General features: G+C 34.7%; 1 protein-coding gene across 2 annotated transcripts; it reads right to left on the bottom strand.

The window, feature by feature from the left end:
• Nucleotides 1-1,786: 1,786 nt before the first annotated feature.
• Nucleotides 1,787-9,481, bottom strand: LOC127862706 (alpha-N-acetylgalactosamine-specific lectin-like). 2 transcript variants are annotated; one of them, XM_052401962.1, is made up of 8 exons: nt 9,388-9,481; nt 8,751-8,999; nt 5,766-5,996; nt 4,203-4,297; nt 3,390-3,480; nt 3,094-3,174; nt 2,852-2,975; nt 1,787-1,930 (listed from the first exon to the last, which is right to left on the bottom strand). In XM_052401962.1, the coding sequence occupies exons 3-8, from the start codon at nt 5,965-5,967 to the stop codon at nt 1,921-1,923; spliced, it is 603 nt and encodes a 200-aa protein (XP_052257922.1). In that variant the 5' UTR covers nt 5,968-5,996; nt 8,751-8,999; nt 9,388-9,481; the 3' UTR covers nt 1,787-1,920. The 2 variants fall into 2 exon arrangements, with proteins under 2 accessions (XP_052257922.1, XP_052257923.1); XM_052401963.1 differs by having other exon boundaries at nt 8,751-9,436.
• Nucleotides 9,482-22,526: the final 13,045 nt, after the last annotated feature.

Below are 22,526 nucleotides of genomic sequence, written 5' to 3'. Positions count from 1 at the left end.
ATCTAACTGAGAATGTCAGTACACTAGGTCTTATATGATAAGTAACAGAATACCAGTTAAGCCGGAGAGTTCTTGAAAGGTCGTTGATATAAGATTTCATTTAATTCAATTAAAACTCAAATTTCATTAGGCGGTCATCCGGAATCGTGAATAGAAGCTGGGATAAAGAGCACAGGAAACTTGACTCGTGTCCATATATATAATTATTATTTAATTTTATAATGCGTTTCATTCTGTTAAAAATCCACAGGCTTAATAGATTATGTATAAGGCAATAGTACGGTCAATTACTAAATGTGAAAATTAAAGTAACGTGTTTTATCAGACTTTTTCCTGCCCCCTGGTAGCATGCTGTTGTTGCTTTTTAGTATATTAAAAAATGTCGCATTCATTGAATGAATTATGACGCTTTTAGGCGACCGAATGTATGTATTGCCTTATTGTATTACGGACAACTGCAATACAAATGGTATGCGAAATCTGACATTTGTTGTCTGTTATTATTCAACTATGGAAGTTTAAGCCTTAGCCAATTGGTAAGATGTTCGTCAGATTTCAAACACAAAAAAGTATTAATGAGATAAAATACTTGTAATATGTTCATAGCACCAGAAGGCATGAGCAGTGTTCAGTGTGCCCCAACTCAATGTTTGAAACGAAGCTTTTTCTCTTTTTCTCTTAAGTATGGTTAAACCTCCATATTGTACGACATTAACTATTAAGGTTTCGTAAAACAGTCAGTGTTAAAGAAATAGCATCATCAGACTGTCAGTTCTTTTCCTATACGAACATTTCATTTTCACAGAATTTCTTTCTTGAACAACAAGTTGCACCTATTTTTTCAGAATTATTTCCTTCGGCGGCCACAAAGTAAGACCATGCAATGACGCCCTAATGGGTTCATTTTGAAGAAGGCATTTTTTGATATTGTTGGCGTGGGGCAAAAACAACTACAAGAATGGCAAAGTAAAAATTAAAAAAAAAATCCTTAAAGCTACCTATCTTCTGGTATTATCAATACTGCACTACAGTTTCAGTTATAAATTATATGACATTTAGAACTAATAGCCTTATACCAATTTTAAATACTGATTTTATATGCAAAAATGTGAATAGCGAAAACATAAAATAAACTTGTCACAATAAACCATTCCTTACTGTTACGATTTTACTTTTATTACGTTAGACGCATTTGTTCCATTACAACCATATTCTGCCCACTACAGAGATTTATTGTGAGAGCAGTAGAAGGTTACAACTGTTGACTTAATCTATCTATTGTGTAAAGGTTCATTCAAAGTTATGGACCGTTTTTAATGTAAACCTTTGCATTTGTTTATCAGTTACTCATGTAATGACACACCGCATAATGAAGTGTTATTTATGGCACAAGCAATACCTGCTTTATAAGCATTATTTTTATTTTATTTTTATTTTATATTACCGTCGTAATCTCTAATTAAGATACTTAATGTTCACGCTGAGCAGAGAAGGTTTTGACATTGCGGAGAAGCTCTATCGGAGTAAACGTAAGTCCGAAAGTGTCCCGTGTCTGAAACGTACAGTTGAAAGGAGATATCGACATACCGGTGTATTTAGGATTTATTCAAATTCATCTGAACAATAAATTTTCGCACTTGTGTTAATAACAATTGTAAGGTATGAAACATATTGTTGACGAATCGCCTTTACAATATTAAGTACAACGGGAAAGGAAAACTACAATCATATGCATAGTGAAACTTTTATTTCTTGATTAATGCATCAAATCAAGAACACAGGTTAAATAAAAACATATTATTTTCAAAACAAATTTCAATGCTGGAACGGATTATTTTTCCAATGATTCACAAACGTTTTCTTCCATCACGCAGTGTACCATGCTTCTGTTGGTATATTTTAACCAACAACACCAAAAGATTATTCGCCACTGTAATGAAACAGATTTTATTATTGACATATGAATGAGCTTACTGAAATATGGGTGTATTTTTGGTTTCGTTCTCGGGAAAATGTTAGAAAAAGGGACGTTTGATAGACGAAGGAGTAATTAATGAAAATCGGTGAATAGCAGTGCTGTTTTTCATCGTAAGAATGTAAATAATAAATGAAATATTTCATGGTTGCGGTGTTCAGATAACTGTTTCGAACTTTCGATGAGTGTGCACAATAAATTCCATTCGCACAGTGTGCATGTAAAATACAACGTCACGCAATGAACTCATGCGAAACAACTAAGCGGAGCACCACAGTGTTATATACACTATAAATCAAGAATTATTAAATTGTCTTTAATGCAAACAATTAATACCTGTACGTGCAATAAACAAGTAATATATACAAATACAGTGTTCTCGTTGGTATGCATTTGCTTTCAATGAATCTGATTTGATGGGTATCATTATAATATTATTAGTTAGGGTTATATTCATTATAAATGGTACCACATGTCAAAAATACGATCACATGTACGTAATAGTGAACCCGCATGCGTTTCTCGTTTCATAGAAGTTTAATTTTGTAGACATTTAGTTATCTTGGTTAACGATCTTAGAACACATTCATACACTCGTATAATGAGTTATTTTGGAAATGCATAATTCACTATGATTTATGTACAACATAATAATATTTAGCAACAATTATTCCCCAGAAACAATATCAGAAGATAAATTATAAGTTAGACCCAACATTCTGTTATTTTACTTATTTAAGTTACCAATTACCTAAACAACACATGACAAAACATAAACCATACACAGGTATATAAGGATTCACGATGTAGAACATACGATAACATGCAAATGCAATATTGCAATTTACATATTACAACCTTAACTGGTTCACCAACCTTATTTCACATAGCGGAATGACGTCATTATAGACACATGGGTAGTCTGCCCATTGATAGTCCTTCTGGCCTTCAAAAACAGCACACTCTCCTGCCGACCAATCCGGCTCATTTGGGGCCCATCCTAGTTTATAACACAATCGACATTGTTATACCAATCAAGACCAGCGTTTACGATATACATATTACAGACCCGATATAAATCTGTGACATGTCATCAACACATAACAACACACGCGTACCCAGAAACGTATCAGTTGTGTTTGTGTCCACCCATATCCAGTGTCCCTCTTCAGGCTGGTTAAGTGCCAACCAAAAGCGCCCTGAACAACAATATACCAAATATATATCAATTAAACAAGTGCTTTACTTTTTGTATAGTGTCTTACTACACGATATAAATTGATAAAGATACTAGTTATTATGTTGTCTTGTTATGCCATCGTATTTTACAACGATAATTAAAGTTGTTTTACGTTTGTTCAGGTCAAAGCAGAGGCTTGCATGATCTGTTCGAAAATAGTTCGTAAGTCCATACCTTGAAGGGTGCGAGCATGACTCCGTACGAAATCGTTCTCTGGCGCCGAATTAACGTGTATCAGGTTCCCTCCATGTGACTTACAGAAATTCTTTGAAAAAAAGACGTTAACATAACGTAAATTACATGATAGAACATCCACTGTTGATTTTGCTATATCGAAATATTAGTGTATCAAGATTTAATACATTTATGTGCATTTGATTGGTTTGTAAAATCTTGGAATATATTCCAACGGCGTTAATGCATACATTCGCCAGTTAATACGTTGGTTAATTTAATAATATAATTTTAAAATGCAACGCAATGTGTTTAAATGCGGCATTTTCTTTCTATAACGGTAACAGTGGAAAATTTGCTGGAGTTATAATGTCGTTTAACTATTGGTTTCATGATCGTCAAACGGCATAGTGTTGTCACCAAACAATGGCGTCATTTTTTAATTGACGAATGAAAAGCAAGGTCACTAAAGTTATTGCAAAACAATAACGTAATCGGGTCACTTATTGGTAAAGACGTGGTGCGCTCAATGAATAACTATTATCAATTTGTACACGTAGATGGTTCATCGGGCAATGAAACGAAGATCACGTGAGCAGATTATCAAAAATGCAAAACATGCAATGTTTTCAAAGTAACACGTAATTTTGAAAATAAAATAGCCCTATCTCCACTGGAGTTTGTCAACCAATGTCTAGCATCAATTAGTATGTATATACCAATCTCCAACATCAATTAGTATGTTATAACAATCTCTAGCATCAATTTGTTTGCGTCAAATTATGTGAATAAAAACAAAATGTGAGATCAAACCTGAGCTGCTGTGAAGTTTGCGGACGAGTTACCAAACATGAAACAGGAGCCTTCAAATACCAGCCACCCATCCGGACAACTAGGCCAGCCGTCCGCTGTGAAAATATAAAATGTGTAACGGGTTTCAATGACCATACTTTTCTTAATATAATGCATATTGACAAGTTCTTTGGGTGTTGGACAAAAAATATTTAATATCGTTTGTGTTTTCAATTGTGTGTAATGCGACAATAAATTGTTCTTCGATATGATACTGCTTTGCATTGTTATTGTCTAATAATAAAACAAAAGCCAGCTAACCCATTACACAAAGAGCTTAAACGATTATTTTCTCAACGAATATGTGTACTTCCATTATCAAATCAAGTCGGCATATTGAATATATTAACTACCAGTGAAGAATTCAAACATAAACATTTTGTATTATATTATAACATACTTTCACAAATGCATGATGTATTAAACACGGAGATAATTTCTCACACATGGGACTGAGAAGTTGGAGACTTGTGAACATGATAAAATTCATAAGTATATTTTACCACATTAACTTTTCAGCCATAAACTCTAAAAGATGTAACAGTTAAACGTCAGAGAAACTGTGCTCTCACAGAGGTATCATGCGTCCAGCGTATAATTATAATAAACTATATTAAGCCGGGTCTGAAACAATGCGGTCAATCATCATGGTATGTATTTAAGTGCGACGAATGCGAATGAATGTCATATGGAGTATAATGAATAAATAGGAATGCCATCGAAGTTCACGAGCATATGCAAAACCACGTGAAATGACCGGTTGAACCTGTCGTTGTAGCGATAGTGGTTAGAATCAGATACAATCAATACGATGGGAAAAATAAAACTAATAATAATGTTAATTCCACTATATGTTCCATTGTTGTGAACACTGTCTGATATATATAAAATCCTGTCGTTTGTGAATCAAGTTGATCAGGCACAGTGTGCGGTCTGAAATTAGTATTTACAGAATACCCAAAATGTGTTGACTGAGTTACTTTTAATTATAATACCGTTTTAAAATGTGTTAACTGTTATATGTTTACGATAATATCTGAAACACATCAAAACTATAACTTTATGAAAGAGAAATTATACTTAAATTTTACAATTTTTAAACAATCCTGAAAATCTGTATCAATAGGTTTTGTAAAGTTTTGTATTAAATTATTAACACTCTTATCTAATGAAATATATATTAATTATTTTAAACTGTTATTATATAGTCTATTTTTGTGTTTCGGGATAGTACTGTAGAATACACTTATATACACAAATAGTATGTAATAATACAGGTTTAAAAAAAAAATATATCGATAAATCTATGATTAGGGTTTCTAACGATTTCCTATTTTAGCGTTTTGTTTAGAAATAAGAATATCCATTAAAGAAACGTTTTTTTCCAAAAACGCCTCAGTCAGTCGATTAACTTTGATTGTTTGAATATAATTCCTTACTTTTGAAATATACAACATTTGTCAAAAAATAGTCATTAAGTCCCTTTTCTCACACCAGTCATTCTCATTTAAACAGTTTACATACCTGTGAAAACTGCGAAACACCCACTTCCATGACAGGGGACGAAAGAAGCATTAAACAGCTCACACGTTCTGTTAGCGAACCTAAACGCTTGGCAAACTGCTAAGCTGTTACATTTTAGAGCACAATGCAGTGTGTTGTCAGTTTGAAGAACAAGCACGGGGTCGCCACTAGGAATCCCAGACGTTTCCCGGTAATACTGCATCCGCACGAGGCCTAACACCACAGGCAACACTGAACAACCAACGCTATATGTTTATTTCGTTCAATTTTAAACAAACACTTAAAGCGCATACAAGTCATTAACTATTAAAATACTATACATTAAATTAAACACAGTTTTATATTAAACAGATCAGTTCATCAGTTCAAAGTGGATTTTTTATTGCAATTATATCGTAAGCATTTACCTGTGCGTCGTTAGGTTTGAACAAGTTGGTGAGACGATTGTGTTTTTCCCCCCAACGTAACTAGCAAGATGAGTTTCATAACATTGCGATTGAATTGGATTATAACCGAGTCAACAACTTGAATAGAATATACATTTATTTTAAAAGGACTTGTTCGGAAATTAAACTAGCAAGGCATTCATAAAAATTTAATAAGAAATTAAATAGACAAACGTTAACTGTTTAAAGGCCTTTCTTAAAACCAACAAATTCTCGATAGGTCGATCTTAATTACACGTATATAAATAAATGTAACATATATTTTTGTTGAAACGATACACAACACCAATTTAACGTACCTATGTTTACACGTAGTCCTAACGATATCATTCTTATTAACACTACAAACAAACGTTGTCTAGAAGCACATTTACCGAATGCTTCATCTATCTAAATGAGAATGCCACAACACTATATGTTTATTAGCTCAATACCACTTAGGCCGGTGAGTTTTTGAAAGATCGTTGAACAAAATCTATATTGAATTCAATTAAGACGCAAATGTTCTCACATGTCATCAGGCGGCCATCCGGAATTGTGTATGGAAACAAGGGCCAAGAACACAAAAAAACATGATCCTTTTCAGAATATGATTTTATATTAACTTTTATAATTCGTTCCGTTCTTTTCCAACTCCAAAGACTTAAGAGACTAAGTATCACGTAATAATACGGTCAATTGCTACATTTGAATATTAAATTTACGTGTTCAATCAGAAACGGTAAATATCAATTAATATGAGCAAGGTACGCACATAAATATTACATTGTGGTAGTGAATGGCATATAAATGGTGCTCATATTTTTATAAACACAGTTGACATGCGCCTAAAACGAATGTTATGTATTAAATGTAATTCTGGAATCGTTTTTTATAAACTTCCGCTGCCCACTTATAACATGTTCTACTTGTTGTTTTCTTATAGATTAAAATGTGTCGCACTCATTGAATGTCATATTTAGGCTACCGGTAGACTTCTTTGTCTTATTATATTACGCTATTATTAACCTATCGTAATTAAAGCCACAGGTAACGGATACGATATTCGTCGGATTTTACGCACATAAAACATCGTTAAATGAAAGAAAAACATTTTTAATGCTTTTATAGCACCCGAAGGAAAAGCAGGGTTTATTTAGCCCCACACCATTTTTTCAAACGAAGCTTTTGTTATTTGTCTCTTCAGTATGGTTAAACCTACATGTACATATTGTACGACATTAACAGTCGTGTTCCCCTTTGTTATTTAGAAAAAAAACATGTAGCACATATTTTTTTATAATTATTTTGTTCAGCGGCCACATAGGTTGACCATGAACTATCGGCCATATGGGTTCATTCCTACGAATGGCAATTCATGAGATCGTTGGCACGAGGCAAATAAAAACTGCAAGAATGACGAAGTAAAGAAAACAACAACGATCTTTAAATCTTAATATTTACTGGCATTACTCATACTTCACTACAGTTTTGTATAGCAATCAATATACATTGTATGTGTGTGTCTTGAACATAAGCAATTTCAGCATAATGTTTACGCACTGCTCAGACAGACCGCATTGTTTCTAAATGTTTGTCTTAAAGGAAAAATGCAAAGTTTTTACAAAATCCATTAACGCCTGACAAAGTTATTATCCAATCAAAGCGGTACGGTCTGTGTTCATATCATTTTGTCTTTGACCATGAATTGGTTCTTTGACATGCGACACTGAATCTTGGACAGAAAAATTCTAATCACGGCTGAAAAGTTATTCGAAAGTAACAGTGAATTGTCATAAGGCATAATATTCAAAGAAATCTACATTAGTCACATGCTTTTGTCACACAAAAAAACGGAGACCGAAATTTAAAACAATTCACCGCTAAGTACAGTGCGTGGTTGCCTAATGGAAAACTGTTGTAAAGTGACTTGTAAATACAGGATAAATATGTCGATAATAAGGGATACAATATATTGAGAAGATAATGCCTTATGAACATATTACCCTCAATATGGAATCAAAGTAATCCGTTTGCGAGGGAAACCGACGATCCGCACTGTTTTATCGATAATTAATATATTAATAAGGACATAAAATGCACTTACATATCCTCTATGAGAAAGCTACGACTGAAACCATTTACATTCCATTATGACATGGGGCCTGGTTATTGGTGGCTGAAACTGGTTCAGTAAGGTTATTTTGTTTACCAACAGGAATACAATAGCTGCCCGGAAATATGTTCGACATACATTTAATTGACCAACTATGTAATTTATGTTATTATTGTATGCGTTTAACTGAAAAATAATATTGTAATTCTTAAACGTTCACGTGTTCTGAATCAAAGAAAAGAACAGTTATTTCATTCATATAGCTTTGAATAATTTCATCAGTATGTGAAGCCAACATTATATTGTACATCGGCCTGCATATCAATACCCTACCAAAAGTGTGCATTGGTTATCAAATGTAAGTAATTTCGTTACAAATCACAGTTTGATCTGTGTTAATACCGACATAAAGTGGTTCAAACATTCTTGCATTAATCCAAATACCTGTTTGGTTGTCTCGTAATTTTGGCTCAGGGTGTAGCACTCATCCGTTTGTCTGAATAAATCTCCTTTCATTGAAATGTGTTTCATGGAATGCACAGTCTTGTTCCATACTCGTTTCGTTATGAATGTTTTTATTAAGTGTGTTTTTTTTATAAGAAATGTTTAATCTAAATTTACTGTTCACAAAAAAACGCCATTCTCATTAATTTAACATTAAACAACTATGAGTTCGCCGCATATGACGACCGACTGTAAATGGGTCGATACAATTTACATTTCGTTATAAACCATGGTTTTAAGAATATTTTTCTGATTAGAACAGCTCAAAGTGCATACAACATAGATTTTATCTAACTTAGTTCATGTTTAAACAATTATCAGAGGGTGTTTTGTACTTACAAAACACCATTTTCGTAATACCTGGCTTATGATTGCCTTTTTTATAAGAATGCACTATGATTGCTGAAATCGTAAAAAGAAAACGAAAAATTTGCTTCGGTTTGAATGAATAATATGTAAGAAATGATTTTGCTTAAGATGATTATTTAACATGACCCTTCTTAGAAATCCATTGAGCGATTCGACTAAATTTACTTTAATACATGTTTTGCATACATGAAGTATATCCGATACTAACAACCACAGTTATATCCAAATCCACTTGTGTAATGGAAGGACAGTGAAGAGATAGTTTCACTTCGATATCGAAAGTATCACTTTCACATTGAAGGTCGCAATGAATGTGATTAGAACTGTGTGTTTGAAACACAATGTGCCCTACTGCACTTTAAAGCCGCACAGCAGCTATATCGTAATCGAAAATTCCGGAGAAATGTTATTTTAGAGAAAATGGTTTCAAGTTCAAGACCCCCAACTCAGACAAAAATCAGTGGACCGAAACGCGACTTCAAGTTAGTCTGTAAGTCATGTATGTAGACTCACTCACAAATACTTATGTCAATACATACAAGCGTTTAGGAAAAAAAATCCTAACTCTCTTTCACTTGCACGCATATGAAGAAGACGGCATGTCACCTAGTAAGATAGATAGATATACGGGACGGGCGAGGCATGGTATGGTATTACGCAAGGGGGGGGTTAGAGGGTTAGGGTTTGGGTTAGTGTTAGGGGTCGGGTTAGGGTTTGGGTTAGCCTTAACCCAACCCTAACCCTAACCCGACCCCTAACCCTAACCCTTACCCTAACCCTTTTTTGCGGTTATCACCCCTGACCATGCCTCGCCCGTTGTAGTTTTCCGCCTCCCTAGATATACACTACACATTTCTCGAATGTAGTACAGGTCTATACACATGCACTGATTTGGTATCAGTATCGAACGGAGACATGAAATACATTTAGTGCACTAAATTTGGAATTTAAAAAAGGTAAACATTCGAACGTTTACTTAGTAAGGTTAAGAAACGGACCATATCATTTTATACGTTTTTCGTTTTGCTTACCAAATCTAACGTTAAGAACAAATAGCCTTTTGAAAATTGTAAATACTTAGAATGGATGGAAGACCTAATTGTATCTGCAAAATGTGAACAAATGAGTTCCAAAACATAAATTATAATACTTTTCTCCAAATCACTAATTCTTTACATTTACAATTTAACTTGTATTTTACGTTGAATGCATTTGTTCCATCATACTAAATATTCCTTCTTTTACAGAGTATTGTGAGATGAGGTAGAAGATATCAACGGTTGACTTAATCTTTCTTGTGTTTATAGTGTAATACACAGTTGTGTGTCGCTTTTTAAGTATAACTTTAGTTTGTTAAACAATTTACAAACGTTATGACAAACCAAATAATGTGGTTAGATTTTTGGAACACGTGATACCTGCTCACAGCATTAGTTTTAAATTAAGTCTAAATAACCGTCGCTTTATTTAATTAAAACTCTAAACACAAGTTTACATTGAGCAGAATAGGTTTCGATATTTCTGAAGACCTCCATCGGAGTAAACGTTAATCAAACGTGCAGTTGTAACGTAATATTGGCAAACTTTGTATTCCGTGTTATTCAAACCCATATACTAATCAAGTTATCGGACTCTTGTAAATAGCCATAGTAAGGTATGAAACATTATGTCGATTAAACGCCTTTACCAATATAAAGTAGCAAGTGAAAGACAACCTAGAAAATACATGCATTTCCCAAACGCTGTAATAAAACAAATGTTATAATATAGCACGAAACCCGATATTTTTAGGTTCTAAAAGACTAATCCGCGTCAACACACCATGTTTATATATATATATATATATGACACCTTATCAGCGATTTATTGGCTAATTATTGATTTTATCAGGCATCCACACCATGGTGGTCTTCAAGATAGTGGTCGCTTATTGCTATCGATAGTTGTATTATAATGAAATAAATGTTGAAAATGTGTTTGTTTTTGTCTTTGTTTGAAACGGTTTACAAAACAATTGTTTTGTAAAATTAACTCTACGTCATTAATGAGTCTTTTTCATGCAATGTATAGTTCCAAAATAGCGGGATAATCAGAATGTGCAATATACCAAAATCGCAACAAACAGTCCAATAAGTGATACCCATCCTGTCAAGTGTAATTGGGTGTAATTGTAATAAAAACAACGAGGTGCTATGAACACAAAGACGGTTTGCTTCCACCAAAAACCTACCTCGGAAATGTGTACGGCCGCGCATTCCGTGTCAAGCTGATGTAACTGTTCGGTAGATAGTTTACTGTAACCCGTACTTTCAGTGTACTGGATAGCCTCCCTGCGTCATTCCATACATAGATGGTGACGTCACTACGTTATTGTCAGTAAGACCGGTGTGACACAATGCTCCCTGCGTTAATGTTTGCCATTGAAAGTACTATAATGAGTATTGTTGTCGTAATGTTCCAGATTTTGTACTTTAAAAAGATGAATATTATCTTCGTTGTTTGCCATTGTCTTATTTAATAAAACTGTTATTGTTATGTTTTAGATTTCATGCTTCATATCAGATGTTTTATGTCTTGAATAAAAGTATCAAGAGTTTTTGTTAGTACTATACTGACTACAGTAAAGGTGGAATGATAGATCGTTTTAGGTGTCCTGCTTTTTGTTCAAATGTCCCGACAATTTTTTATGGAATGTCCCGCTTAGGACCTAAAAAATTCTGGCATGTATGTTATGACTCATAAAAAGGGATTTTGTGTTACTTAAAAACAAATCATGGGTAGAAATAGTGTGTATGTTTAAAAAGAGTGCATCGGATAGTGGTAAATTGCAATATTTACCTGTTTTTGTCGCATTTTCGAGCTGTAAAACAAACGCCGACTACCGGGGTATGTCAATCTTTTTACCGGAACGAAGTGCAGCGATTGCGAACGTTCCATCATGTAATTTCACGCGATCTCTATAACCACGACTCAACAACAACCCACGACTCAACCAAACCCCACCATAAAATATTTCTATTTTCGGTACGCGTAATGTGACGTCATTATATGGGTCGAAGTAGTCCAGCTAGTTTGGTAATACGGAATGGGAAACAGCGAGTAGCGTAATGGAGCGTAATACGGGATTTTTTATTTCAACGATTGATACAACCTGTATTTTGTTAAAGCATTAAACAGGTATATAATAAAAGATAAAGTATACATGTATGTAATGCTCGGTACTTGTACAACCCCGTTATTTTGCTAAACAACCCACTCAACAGGATATAAGCCATGTCAAACATCAAACGTAAAATTTTATAGCAAAACTATTTCTCTATATCCAATACGAATCATGTAAAGAATAAAAATACGTTTGCACATTTTACTTCAAAGTTCATGGGCTGAACAGAATACATTTAAAACAAATTAAAAAATCAGGCTTATTGTGATGCCGATGACGTAAGTATAAAGAAGAGCAACGTGACTTCCTTGTAACAATGAATGAGTCACATTAGTCACCCAGGGAAATGATTGGTAATCACCTGTAAAACCCAGTGTTTAATATCTTCAGTTTTTAAACCCGTCGCCTGAAATAGAGCTCGTGTTGCAAGATTTAATCAAAACATTAAACGCGCATTAGAGCAGCTGGTAAAAAGAAATCTATTTAAAATTTCAATATAGTACAAAGAGACAAGGTGATGCATATTAACGTTTCAGTATTTCGGTCATTTAAAGGAGCTGTTCACCATATTGCACGTTTTATTTATTTTTATGTTAAATTGACAAATTGTTTCAGAATCGCAAATTTTCGTTTTAGTTATGATATTTCTGAGGAAATAGTAAAATACTGACCATTTAGTCATTTACCATGTTCTTAAATATCTATTGTATGCATCTTTTGCTGATTTGAAAAACTGAAAATTATATAGCGTCGTGCGACGCGAAACGATTGAATAATTTGGAAAGTTCTGTTGTTGTCGTTTAATTTTGGGATACTATGAGGATTGATTATATAGGTATAAAAATACATCCGCTCTTAGCATGATCATGGATGGTCGAGTGATCTAGGCGGGAGACTTTTTACTCCATCACACCAGGGGTCAGTGGTTTGAGTCCTGTTGATGGTTACATTGTTCCTTTTTATGAAATTTATTCTAGTTTTTTTACTGGAGATTTTTAGTTCAAATGTTTAAATTTTATCAATATAAAGCATTTAATGACAAGCTTCAATACATGCAAAAATCTGTTGGACGGCCCCTTTAACATAACTCATGGTATAGCGTAACTCAAACATACACGCGTCGTTATTGAAAAGGATTGAAATAATTGTATACGAATCGGGGATATGTTAGTAATTTATTTATATAAAGTAGCAACGATAAAAGAAGTTTATTGGACGGTGTGTATTAATCCATCTGTCGACTGACTCGAAGTCTGAAATGTAAACACAGTTCCACCAAGACAGATGTCGAAATTCAGCTCCATTTTTATCTCGTTATAATATAATTATAATTTTGATATTGAATGAAACACGTATATAGTAAAAACATCGGTGTACATGTTTCTTTTGTGTAACAAAAGAAAGGGTTCGATAAGGAGTATGAACGTTACGGAATACCGTTAGGGCCATCGTGGTTACACATTAAAATCCAGAGGGCGACAATGCGATAGTACGAAGGCGACAATGCGATAGTGCGATGGCGACAATGCGATAGTACGATGGCTACAATGCGACAACGCGATAGTACGATGACGACAGTGCAACAGTGCGACAATACGATGGCGACAGTACGATAGTATCGTTATCGTACTGTCGTCATCGTAGTATCGCATTGTCGCCATCGTACTATCGCACTGTCGCCATCGTATTATCCAATTTTCGCCATCGTACTATCGAACTGTCGCCATCGTATTGTCGCACTGCCGTCATCGTACTATCGAATATTTGTCGCCATAGTAATATCGCACTTTTGCATTGTCGCCCTCTGGATTTTAGAGGTCTGTCTGGCTGTGTTCGCAACTGACCAGAAAATATATGCATCGATCACGTTGAGCGGAACGGCGTATTTATTATTTATACGATTTCGTCGAAATTAGAGCTGAACTAACGATTGGGGATATATATTTGCAGATGAACATACATATTTTTTTGTATATATGTAATAACTATCTGGTTTCACCGGTACATTAATAGAACAGACAGGCTGCGGTTGTATTTAAATGTACTTATGACTGCTATTAGCGTTAGTATTCAAAAAGGAATCCCCTTGTTCGAAACAAATTATACTATATTTAAGACTTGCGCGTTTCATTGAACAGAAACGCGATGGGAAAATACCGACATTTAATGTATTATTCAATGATAAGTTATAAGTAAAAAAAAATGTCTAAGTGATTCACACAACGAACCAACATAATTCGTGACCACACTGTCTGTGCAAGCCTCATAATGATTTATTTGCATGAGCTCATATTGAGAATCAATGGATCGTATTGGACATGTCACGAATGTTCGTGGTTATTGTATATTCGCGTAAATAACGCCTCTGTACAACATTAGTTAACCATTTGCATGCTGGGAAATTTGTCGTCTGCTAAAATGTCGTCTGCTGAATTTCTAAAATAAGCATTTTCTTCGATTTTTTTCGAAGAATATTATCAGAATAGCAAACAGTTTGGATCCTGGTGAGACGCCACGTCTGTGGCGTCTCATCTGGATCCAAACTGTTTGCAAAGGCCTTCAAAATTCGGTTCCCGCACTGAAAGGGTTAGTAATATTACACTCCGCCGCTTCGGCCAACCTTCTAAAATTACATTCAAGGACTAAAAAAGTTGCCCTTTTTGAACAACCATATTGTTCAATTCTTTTTTTATTTAATTTGAATTGCGAGTAAAACTAATAACTTTAATTTACAAATAATTGTATGTTGATGAATTCGGAGGCATTCAAAAAAAAATACACTTAAGTCTCACAAGTTTTGCAATCTATATGTACCTATATGCTAGTTTCGGAAATTTCGAGACCTGAACAGTACAAAAATGTGTAACAGCTTGGTTAAAGAAAAAGGCCAATCATAAGTTTATAAATGTAACTTTGCATTCATTGTTTCTAATTCTAATCAGAAACAGGTATACGTTCCTGACATCATTGCCAAATTACGCCCCACATGCATAGTTGTTAAGCATCAAGAAGACCACTAAATAAAACTCACTTAATTACATAAAGTTATACAGCATGTTTTTTAAACTTACAAATAAAAAATCTACGAGTATCCGTTTTTTATTATCACAGGAACAGAACGATAACATGTAGTTTTCGTATTAGAGTGACCTTTTCACAGATTTTGGCATGTATTGAACTTTGTCATTGAATGCTTTATATTGATAAATGTAAACTTTGGACCTAGAAAGCTCCAGTAAAAAACAATAATACAATAAAAGAAAGAAAAACAGTAACCCTCAACTGGGCTCCTGGAGTAAAAGTCTTTCGCCTAGACAACTCGGCCATTCGTGCTCATGAGTGATGTATTTTATACTTTATAGAAACAATTCTCGTAGTTTCACAAAACATACGACAACAACAGAATTCTCCAAATTATTCAACTGTTTCGCGTTGCAATGCTTTATATTTTTCATTTTTTCAAATCGTCAAAAATGCATATACATGTTGTAATAGATATTTTAAAGCATGGCCAATGTTCTGTGTTACTGTTTTCTCACAAAAATCATAACAACAACGAAAATTTGTGAATCTGGAACATATCTTTTTCATTTTGTCAATTTACTAAAATGTGAAAGGCTTTAAATTGAACTTCTGTTTAATACGTTTTACATAAATAACTTTCTTTGCAAACATCGTTTTAACAGTTTGATTTTGTTTTGGAACCAGTTGGAGTGGAACATCATCTTGTTTATACCACCAATATTCTCACTGCATTCACGAGTTTATTGGTATAGTTTATGAAGCCACTAATAAAATTGCATATTATCTATCACTTGTCCGTCATAAACGAGTATGTAATGATTGCCACCTGTTTCTATATTTTCATTTTCAACATAAAACGGTTGTTTAACAAGCTTTCGCAGTTCACACAATGTTGAGTTTAAAGGGGCCTTTTCACAGATTTTGGCATCTTTTGAAGTTTGTCATTAAATGCTTTATATTGATTAATGTAAACATTGGATCTTAAAAGCTCCAGTAAAAAATCAAGAATAAAATTTAAGAAAGTAAAAAAAAGTAGCCGGTACCAGGGCTCGAACCAGTGACCCCCGGAGTTCTGGAATTAGTCTGAAGTATAAACGCATTAGCTCTCTCGGCTATTCCGCCGGGAATAAGCAGTGTAAGTATTTTATACCTTATATAAGCAATCTTCGTAGTTTCTTAAATTTAAACGACACCAACAGAACTCTCCAAATTATTTAATCGTTTCGCGTTGCATCGCTTTATAATTTTTAGGTTTTCAAATCGTCGAAAGATACATATAATGGCTATATTGGACTTTGGTAAATGTTCAGTAATACTGTTTCCTCACAAATATCATAACTAAAACGAAAATTTGCGAATCTGAAACAACTTTTTCAATTTTGTCAATTTACCAAACCGTGAAAAGATCCCTTTAATAAGTAGCTCATATATATATACATTTAGTGGAACCTTGCCTTGAGCCTTCGTATTGCAATCGTACATCATTATTTGGAACGCACTTTACAATTTACGTTTTAGTAATTTGATTCCTTTGTCCTTATGTTATTAAATGAATTTTCATCATTATCGTCAGCGTCTGAGACGTTGTGATATTGCTTATGATCATGATGATCGTTATGTTATAAAAAAGAGACGCACGATGAGGAAGAAAAAGTCGGCGAGTATAATCAAGATTGTTTACTACTGCAACTCAAGTATATGGTATGAACGCGAACGCCAAACATCGAACTCATTATGACGTTCAATACCAAAGTCAGACTGACACCAACCTGTGGTGCAACGACGTACACGGTTTTCAATCTAAACTTTTTAATACGTAAGTTGTATTGTTGTTTGTTTGCAGTCTACATTACTATCCACTTGTATGCCGATGCTAAATTAAACTTATTTAAAAGCCGCGTTCTGAGAAAACTGGGCTTTATGCTTGTGCGTAATGTGTCGTCCCAAATTATCCTGTGCAGTCCGCACAGGCTAATCAGGGACGACACTCTCCGCTTTTATGGTATTTTTAGTTTCAAGGAAGTCCCTCCTTACCGAAAATCAAGTTGAGGCGGAAAGTGTCGTCCCTGATTTGCCTATGCGGACTGCATATGCTAATCTGGGACGACACTTCACGCACATACATTATGCCCTGTTTTCTCTGAACGCGACTCAAAATAATCATTTACCAATCAGAGTTTTATATCACTCCCTTACACGTGACTGTATATACGCTTAAACACGTAGACACATATTCGTAATTAGATGTTAATTTAGTTACTTCCCCCAAATCGGCTTACACTTAATAAGATTGATAAAGCTTAGCGATTATATTAATCATACTTTCATAATTTAAAGAATTAAAAATTAAATCCCCGAGTAGAATGACTTTAGAGCGAGTAGGAGTTTAAACTTTGAAAGAGTTAAGCTGGTCATGAGAAACGCTTTGTGCAATATAGGGCATCATTACCGAGAGGTCAAATGTCAAATACCACCTTCGGGACGCCTACGTACTGGTATCTACGGGTCGCCTTATTATTTGCAGATAAGTTTTGTGGCAAAATATGTGCATGGTTAGCTTTTATACTCTGACCTCAACGTGAAAACAATAAAAGGGGCCAAACAATTGCGGCTTATATTATAAGAAAACAGTCAAGATATGCCGAATTAAGTAATTTTCCATCGATTGGATAACATTTAACCCATTTATGAAAAAAGCCTTGGCAAACAGCATAGATCCAGATGAGACGCCGCATGATGCGGCGTCTCATCTGGGTCTGCGCTGTTTGCTTAAAAGAATTTCTGTAAGAAATATTCTAAATATAGAAATAAATATAGAAGGATGGGAGAGTCCACTAGGCATAAATGGGTTAAACACTTTTATGCATTCCCATTAATATGTATCCGTTTAGTTTTTCATCGCTACCAGCTCTTAAGATTTTATTTTCAACATAAAGTAAATTAAATTATGTATTCATTTCGTTTGTAAGCGCTGCCTGTGCCCTTTAAATTTAAGTCTAACGATTTGCAGCAGAATAAAAATCATTTGAATGAAAGGTGCAAGGGAAACAACTCGTGTATGATACAAGCAACATATTGCCATAAGTTATTCCACTCTGCAACTACCATTGTTATGACTCCCTTAATAGGTCACAATATACTAAATAGTTTCCCTATATAATTCAATGTAAAAGCGACAACTTTGAGCGAAAATAAATGCAATATTTTGCACATAGAGACCCCCATAACCATACCTTTTCTTAAAGGCCATTCTAAGCGGAATCGATTTATGCAATAAAAAAGATATGTCATGTTCAAACCAAAAAAGAACTTGACGCTAATCAAAATCGACTGTTTTTGCAACTTTTTTTTCGGCCGTTTCTTAGTGGAATGTAACCTTTTTCACTGCAAGGCTTTACTAAAGTCTCCAAGTTTATCATATTTCAGGGATTCGGTCGTGAACACCTATTTATGTCCTACCATTATCTCCGAAAGATAAAACCCGAACAATAGTTTAAGATGTAAAACATGCCTTCGAGTCAACTATGATATTTTTTTAGAGAGTACAGCCTACATGAAACGAGTATTTAGTATATTGTAACCTAATAGCGTAATGATACATCCTTCAGTTTAATCGTTAAATCAACAGACTTCAAACACCTTTAAAGATTTCTTACAAACGAATGGGTGCGATTCTAATTTATTTTCCTATATAATCATAAGGTATAATTCGAATAAAACGTCATCTATTACGAGTAACAAGGAAGGACTCTCCGGAACAGGTTGTCAATCCAATCTTTATGCTTTATTATACCGAAACTTCTTGTATTTCATTATAAAAACTACTAAGGAGCCTCGTTCTGGGAAAAGCGGGCTTAATGCGTGAGCGTTACGTGTCGTCCAAGATTCACATGTGCAGTCCTCGTGGACTTATCAGGGACAACTCTTTAGCTGCAACAGAAACTAGAACCTTTTAACAAACAATTCATTAAAAGCAAGGACCTACACAATTGGTCCCTGTTGAAAGCAGAGTGTCGTGCCCTGATGTGCCGGTGCAACACTTTTTGAATGAAATATTGTGCTACAACGTGTATATTTTATAGGGTCACATAAAACTGGTTCAATTAAAGATTCGTTATCATATCAAATACATGTACCTGACATTAGTATTTACACTTATAAAGATGGTGAATAACTATGGGCAGAAAGCTTGGTAGATTTTGCTTTTAGATTAAAACTCCAGTCTGTGTTCCTGTGTTGCATGTTTTTGTGTTGTGCCTGATGTTTTTGTGGTGTATCGCTCTGCTTGGCGATTTGTTACTTTCTCACGTTAGCTTTTAGCACTCATTTACGCCTCCAATAAAATCGAAGTACATGTCTGTTTTTATTTTTATTTTAACACACCTATATTTAATTGTATTTAAAGATCAAAACTGAGCGTGGTAACTACCTCAAAACAATTTTAGAAATGTCAAAAGACTGTTTATATCTGGCTTGCATAAATTTTTTTACATTTATATGCACTAATAAATCTGCTTGATGACTTTCTTGTAGTGTTTACCAATTGAGAACAGCGTTTCTTCTCCCAAAGCGTGTACGCCCAACCAATATCTTCAAGAAGAAGTCAGTCAGGATTCCTTCCTGTTAATTCGATAACAATCATGGCCTTTACTACTTTTCTGCACTGGTTAATGATATATTAGCAACTGGATCTTTTGTTACTGCAGGCTTCTTCGTCTGTCAGGATCGGGAACTTGGTGGTTATGGGTTATAACTTGTTTGACCATATCTGGCCTGCTTTTTTGCTGGACAATCGCTTATGAGTAAGGGATACTAGTACTTTTGAAACTGAAATCATCATAGAAAATTGCTCTTAAACGTTATTTTCTAATATTTCTGGCGTTCTTCGTGATTATGCAGGTATACGTACCCGCCGTAACGCAATATAGTCGACCGAATTATGCTTTCTCATCCACTTCTTCTTACGCTCTCTTTACAAGAAGTTCATCATGTCCAAAACTACTTCATGATGTCGCAAAATCAGGCTGGCCAAAAGGCTATATCAAACGCTAATAATATATGTTGGTTCACTAATGTCAGCTATGTTTCACATATCATAACATGTTTTATCACCTTGAAAACAGCCCCCTCGCCCACATTCTGTGAAGTCTTGCTAGTGATGTCAGCGGATCACACAGCACATTGATACCAGCAGAAACGTGTGTGCATAGCCTCACAACACATGATCTGGCCACACATTAGCTTCGTTAGTATCACGAATTAGCTTCCAGAAACGGTATCAGGGCCGTTCGCAGGAATTTTTGACTGGGGGATGCGGGAGTGGTCTTCCCGTGCGGGAGACGTCTTCCCTCCCTATTTGTTTTTTTTTTTTAATTTTGCACTTTTCAAGGTGAATTTAAATGCTTTACAAAACTTATTTTATAATATTAACTTACAGGATATAAAAGTAAATCAAACCTTTCTGGAGTCTAAAACTTTAAATATTGGTGTGAACAGCATTTTCAGAAATCTATGATACTCTTTGACGAATAAGAAAAGCAAACTTTGAAAATCAAAAACCTTTATAAAGAAATGTATCATAAAGTATGACTGACATATAACCATAATAATATTTTCTCTTTGAATTCAAGCCTCCTCTAAAGTTTCAAGGTAACTTCATGATAACATGTTTATCATCTAATACACAGTTTTACTTTCACCACCATCATCACAGCTAAACAATCAAAATTGTCAACAAATGTGACATAAGATTAGACCTTGAAACTTATTCTATAATAACCGTTTCCGTGGGTTTTTTACGGAACTACATGTATATCAGATATTGAGCTGATTTTTGGTATGCGAGTCTACCTACATGATTGAAAGATGAAGCGTGAAATTCGTTCCGGTCCATTGATATTTGGCGAAGTAAGGGCCTTTTACTTAAATTTTCACTATAATAACCGTTTTCCTGAGGGTCTTTTCGCAACTCGTTCATATATTAAGCTGATTATTATGCCCCGGTAGGGTGGTATATGGCCGTTGGACTGTCCGTACGTTTGTCTGGCATTTCATTATCCAGACTTTTTCAAACGCTTTAATATATTGACTTAATATTTGGTGTGTTAGTCTACCTACAAGACTTTCGGAAGAAGTATGGCTTTCGTTCCGGTTAATTGGTTTTTGGCGAAGTTATGGGCCTTAGACTTTGACAAAGACACTTGCCTGTTCAAAGTAATAAATAATTTTCCATATCACATCTCTAGTGTTACATCAACCATTGATGGGTGATGCATTCAGGACCACAAGGGGATTTTGACTGACAGGGTATTTGTGTACAATGCCATAAGAAAACATTGCCTATGGGCTTATCCATATTATCTCCACTGGCGAGTAAAAAAAACGCTAATCCCCTTGTTTATCAAGGACAATAAAACACATGTCCTCGTTTGCATTGAGGGGACGTGTACTGTGGACCCTTTCATGAGAGAAAAATTGCAGTAGGTCCATTATATTAAAAAAATCATAACTTGACAGCCAGATGGACCCGTGCCCCCCCCCCCCCCCGGCCACCCTGCGTACGGACGGACCTGGGTATATATGTCAAATATATGTCCTCTTGGTCGTAATCTTTTTTGCACCACTGTCACTGATTTACTTTGCTTAAGTAACTACACTTGTAAAGCCAAGTTTATATTCAAAAAGCTTGTCGAAAAAATTGAGAAAAATCAACCAACACTTCTGATAATTATACTTATAGTTAATTCAAGTTGAGTTTTTAGAAGAGCCATGCAGATCTGATCGAATTTTAACCAAACTACTTCAAACATCTCATGGAAAGACCATATCAACATCAAGACAAAAAAAGCAAATAATATGCTAGGTTTTCTGAGACGGAATCTAAAAAACTCAAATAGCGATACTAAGACGAAAGCATACATCTCAATGGTAAGGCCCCATCTTGAGCACTGTTGTACAGTCTGGAGTCCTCACCGACAAAACCAGATCAAACAAGTTGAGATGGTGCAACGCAGGGCAGCAAGGTTCGTCTCTAATCGGTACAGAAACACAAGCAGCGTACAATACAAGCTTACAAACCTCAATTGGGAAAGCCTTGAAACCAGAAGAAAGAAAATACAACTTACCCTCCTGTATAAAATCACCAACAACCTCATAGACAT

Source organism: Dreissena polymorpha, chromosome 16 (assembly GCF_020536995.1).
Source record: "Dreissena polymorpha isolate Duluth1 chromosome 16, UMN_Dpol_1.0, whole genome shotgun sequence".
Classification (NCBI taxonomy): Eukaryota; Metazoa; Mollusca; class Bivalvia; order Myida; family Dreissenidae; genus Dreissena; species Dreissena polymorpha.
This window is presented reverse-complemented; position numbering and strand designations above follow the sequence as displayed.

What these genes read in the sequence shown, in the direction of transcription:
- LOC127862706 (XM_052401962.1), bottom strand. Translation starts at nt 5,967, where the DNA reads ATGCAGTATTACCGGGAAACGTCTGGGATTCCTAGTGGCGACCCCGTG. An exon ending in GTGTTTCGCAGTTTTCACAG is followed by an intron (nt 4,298 to 5,765) that starts GTATGTAAACTG and finishes ATATTTTCACAG; the next exon opens with CGGACGGCTGGCCTAGTTGT. An exon ending in CAAACTTCACAGCAGCTCAG is followed by an intron (nt 3,481 to 4,202) that starts GTTTGATCTCAC and finishes TTTTTTTCAAAG; the next exon opens with AATTTCTGTAAGTCACATGG.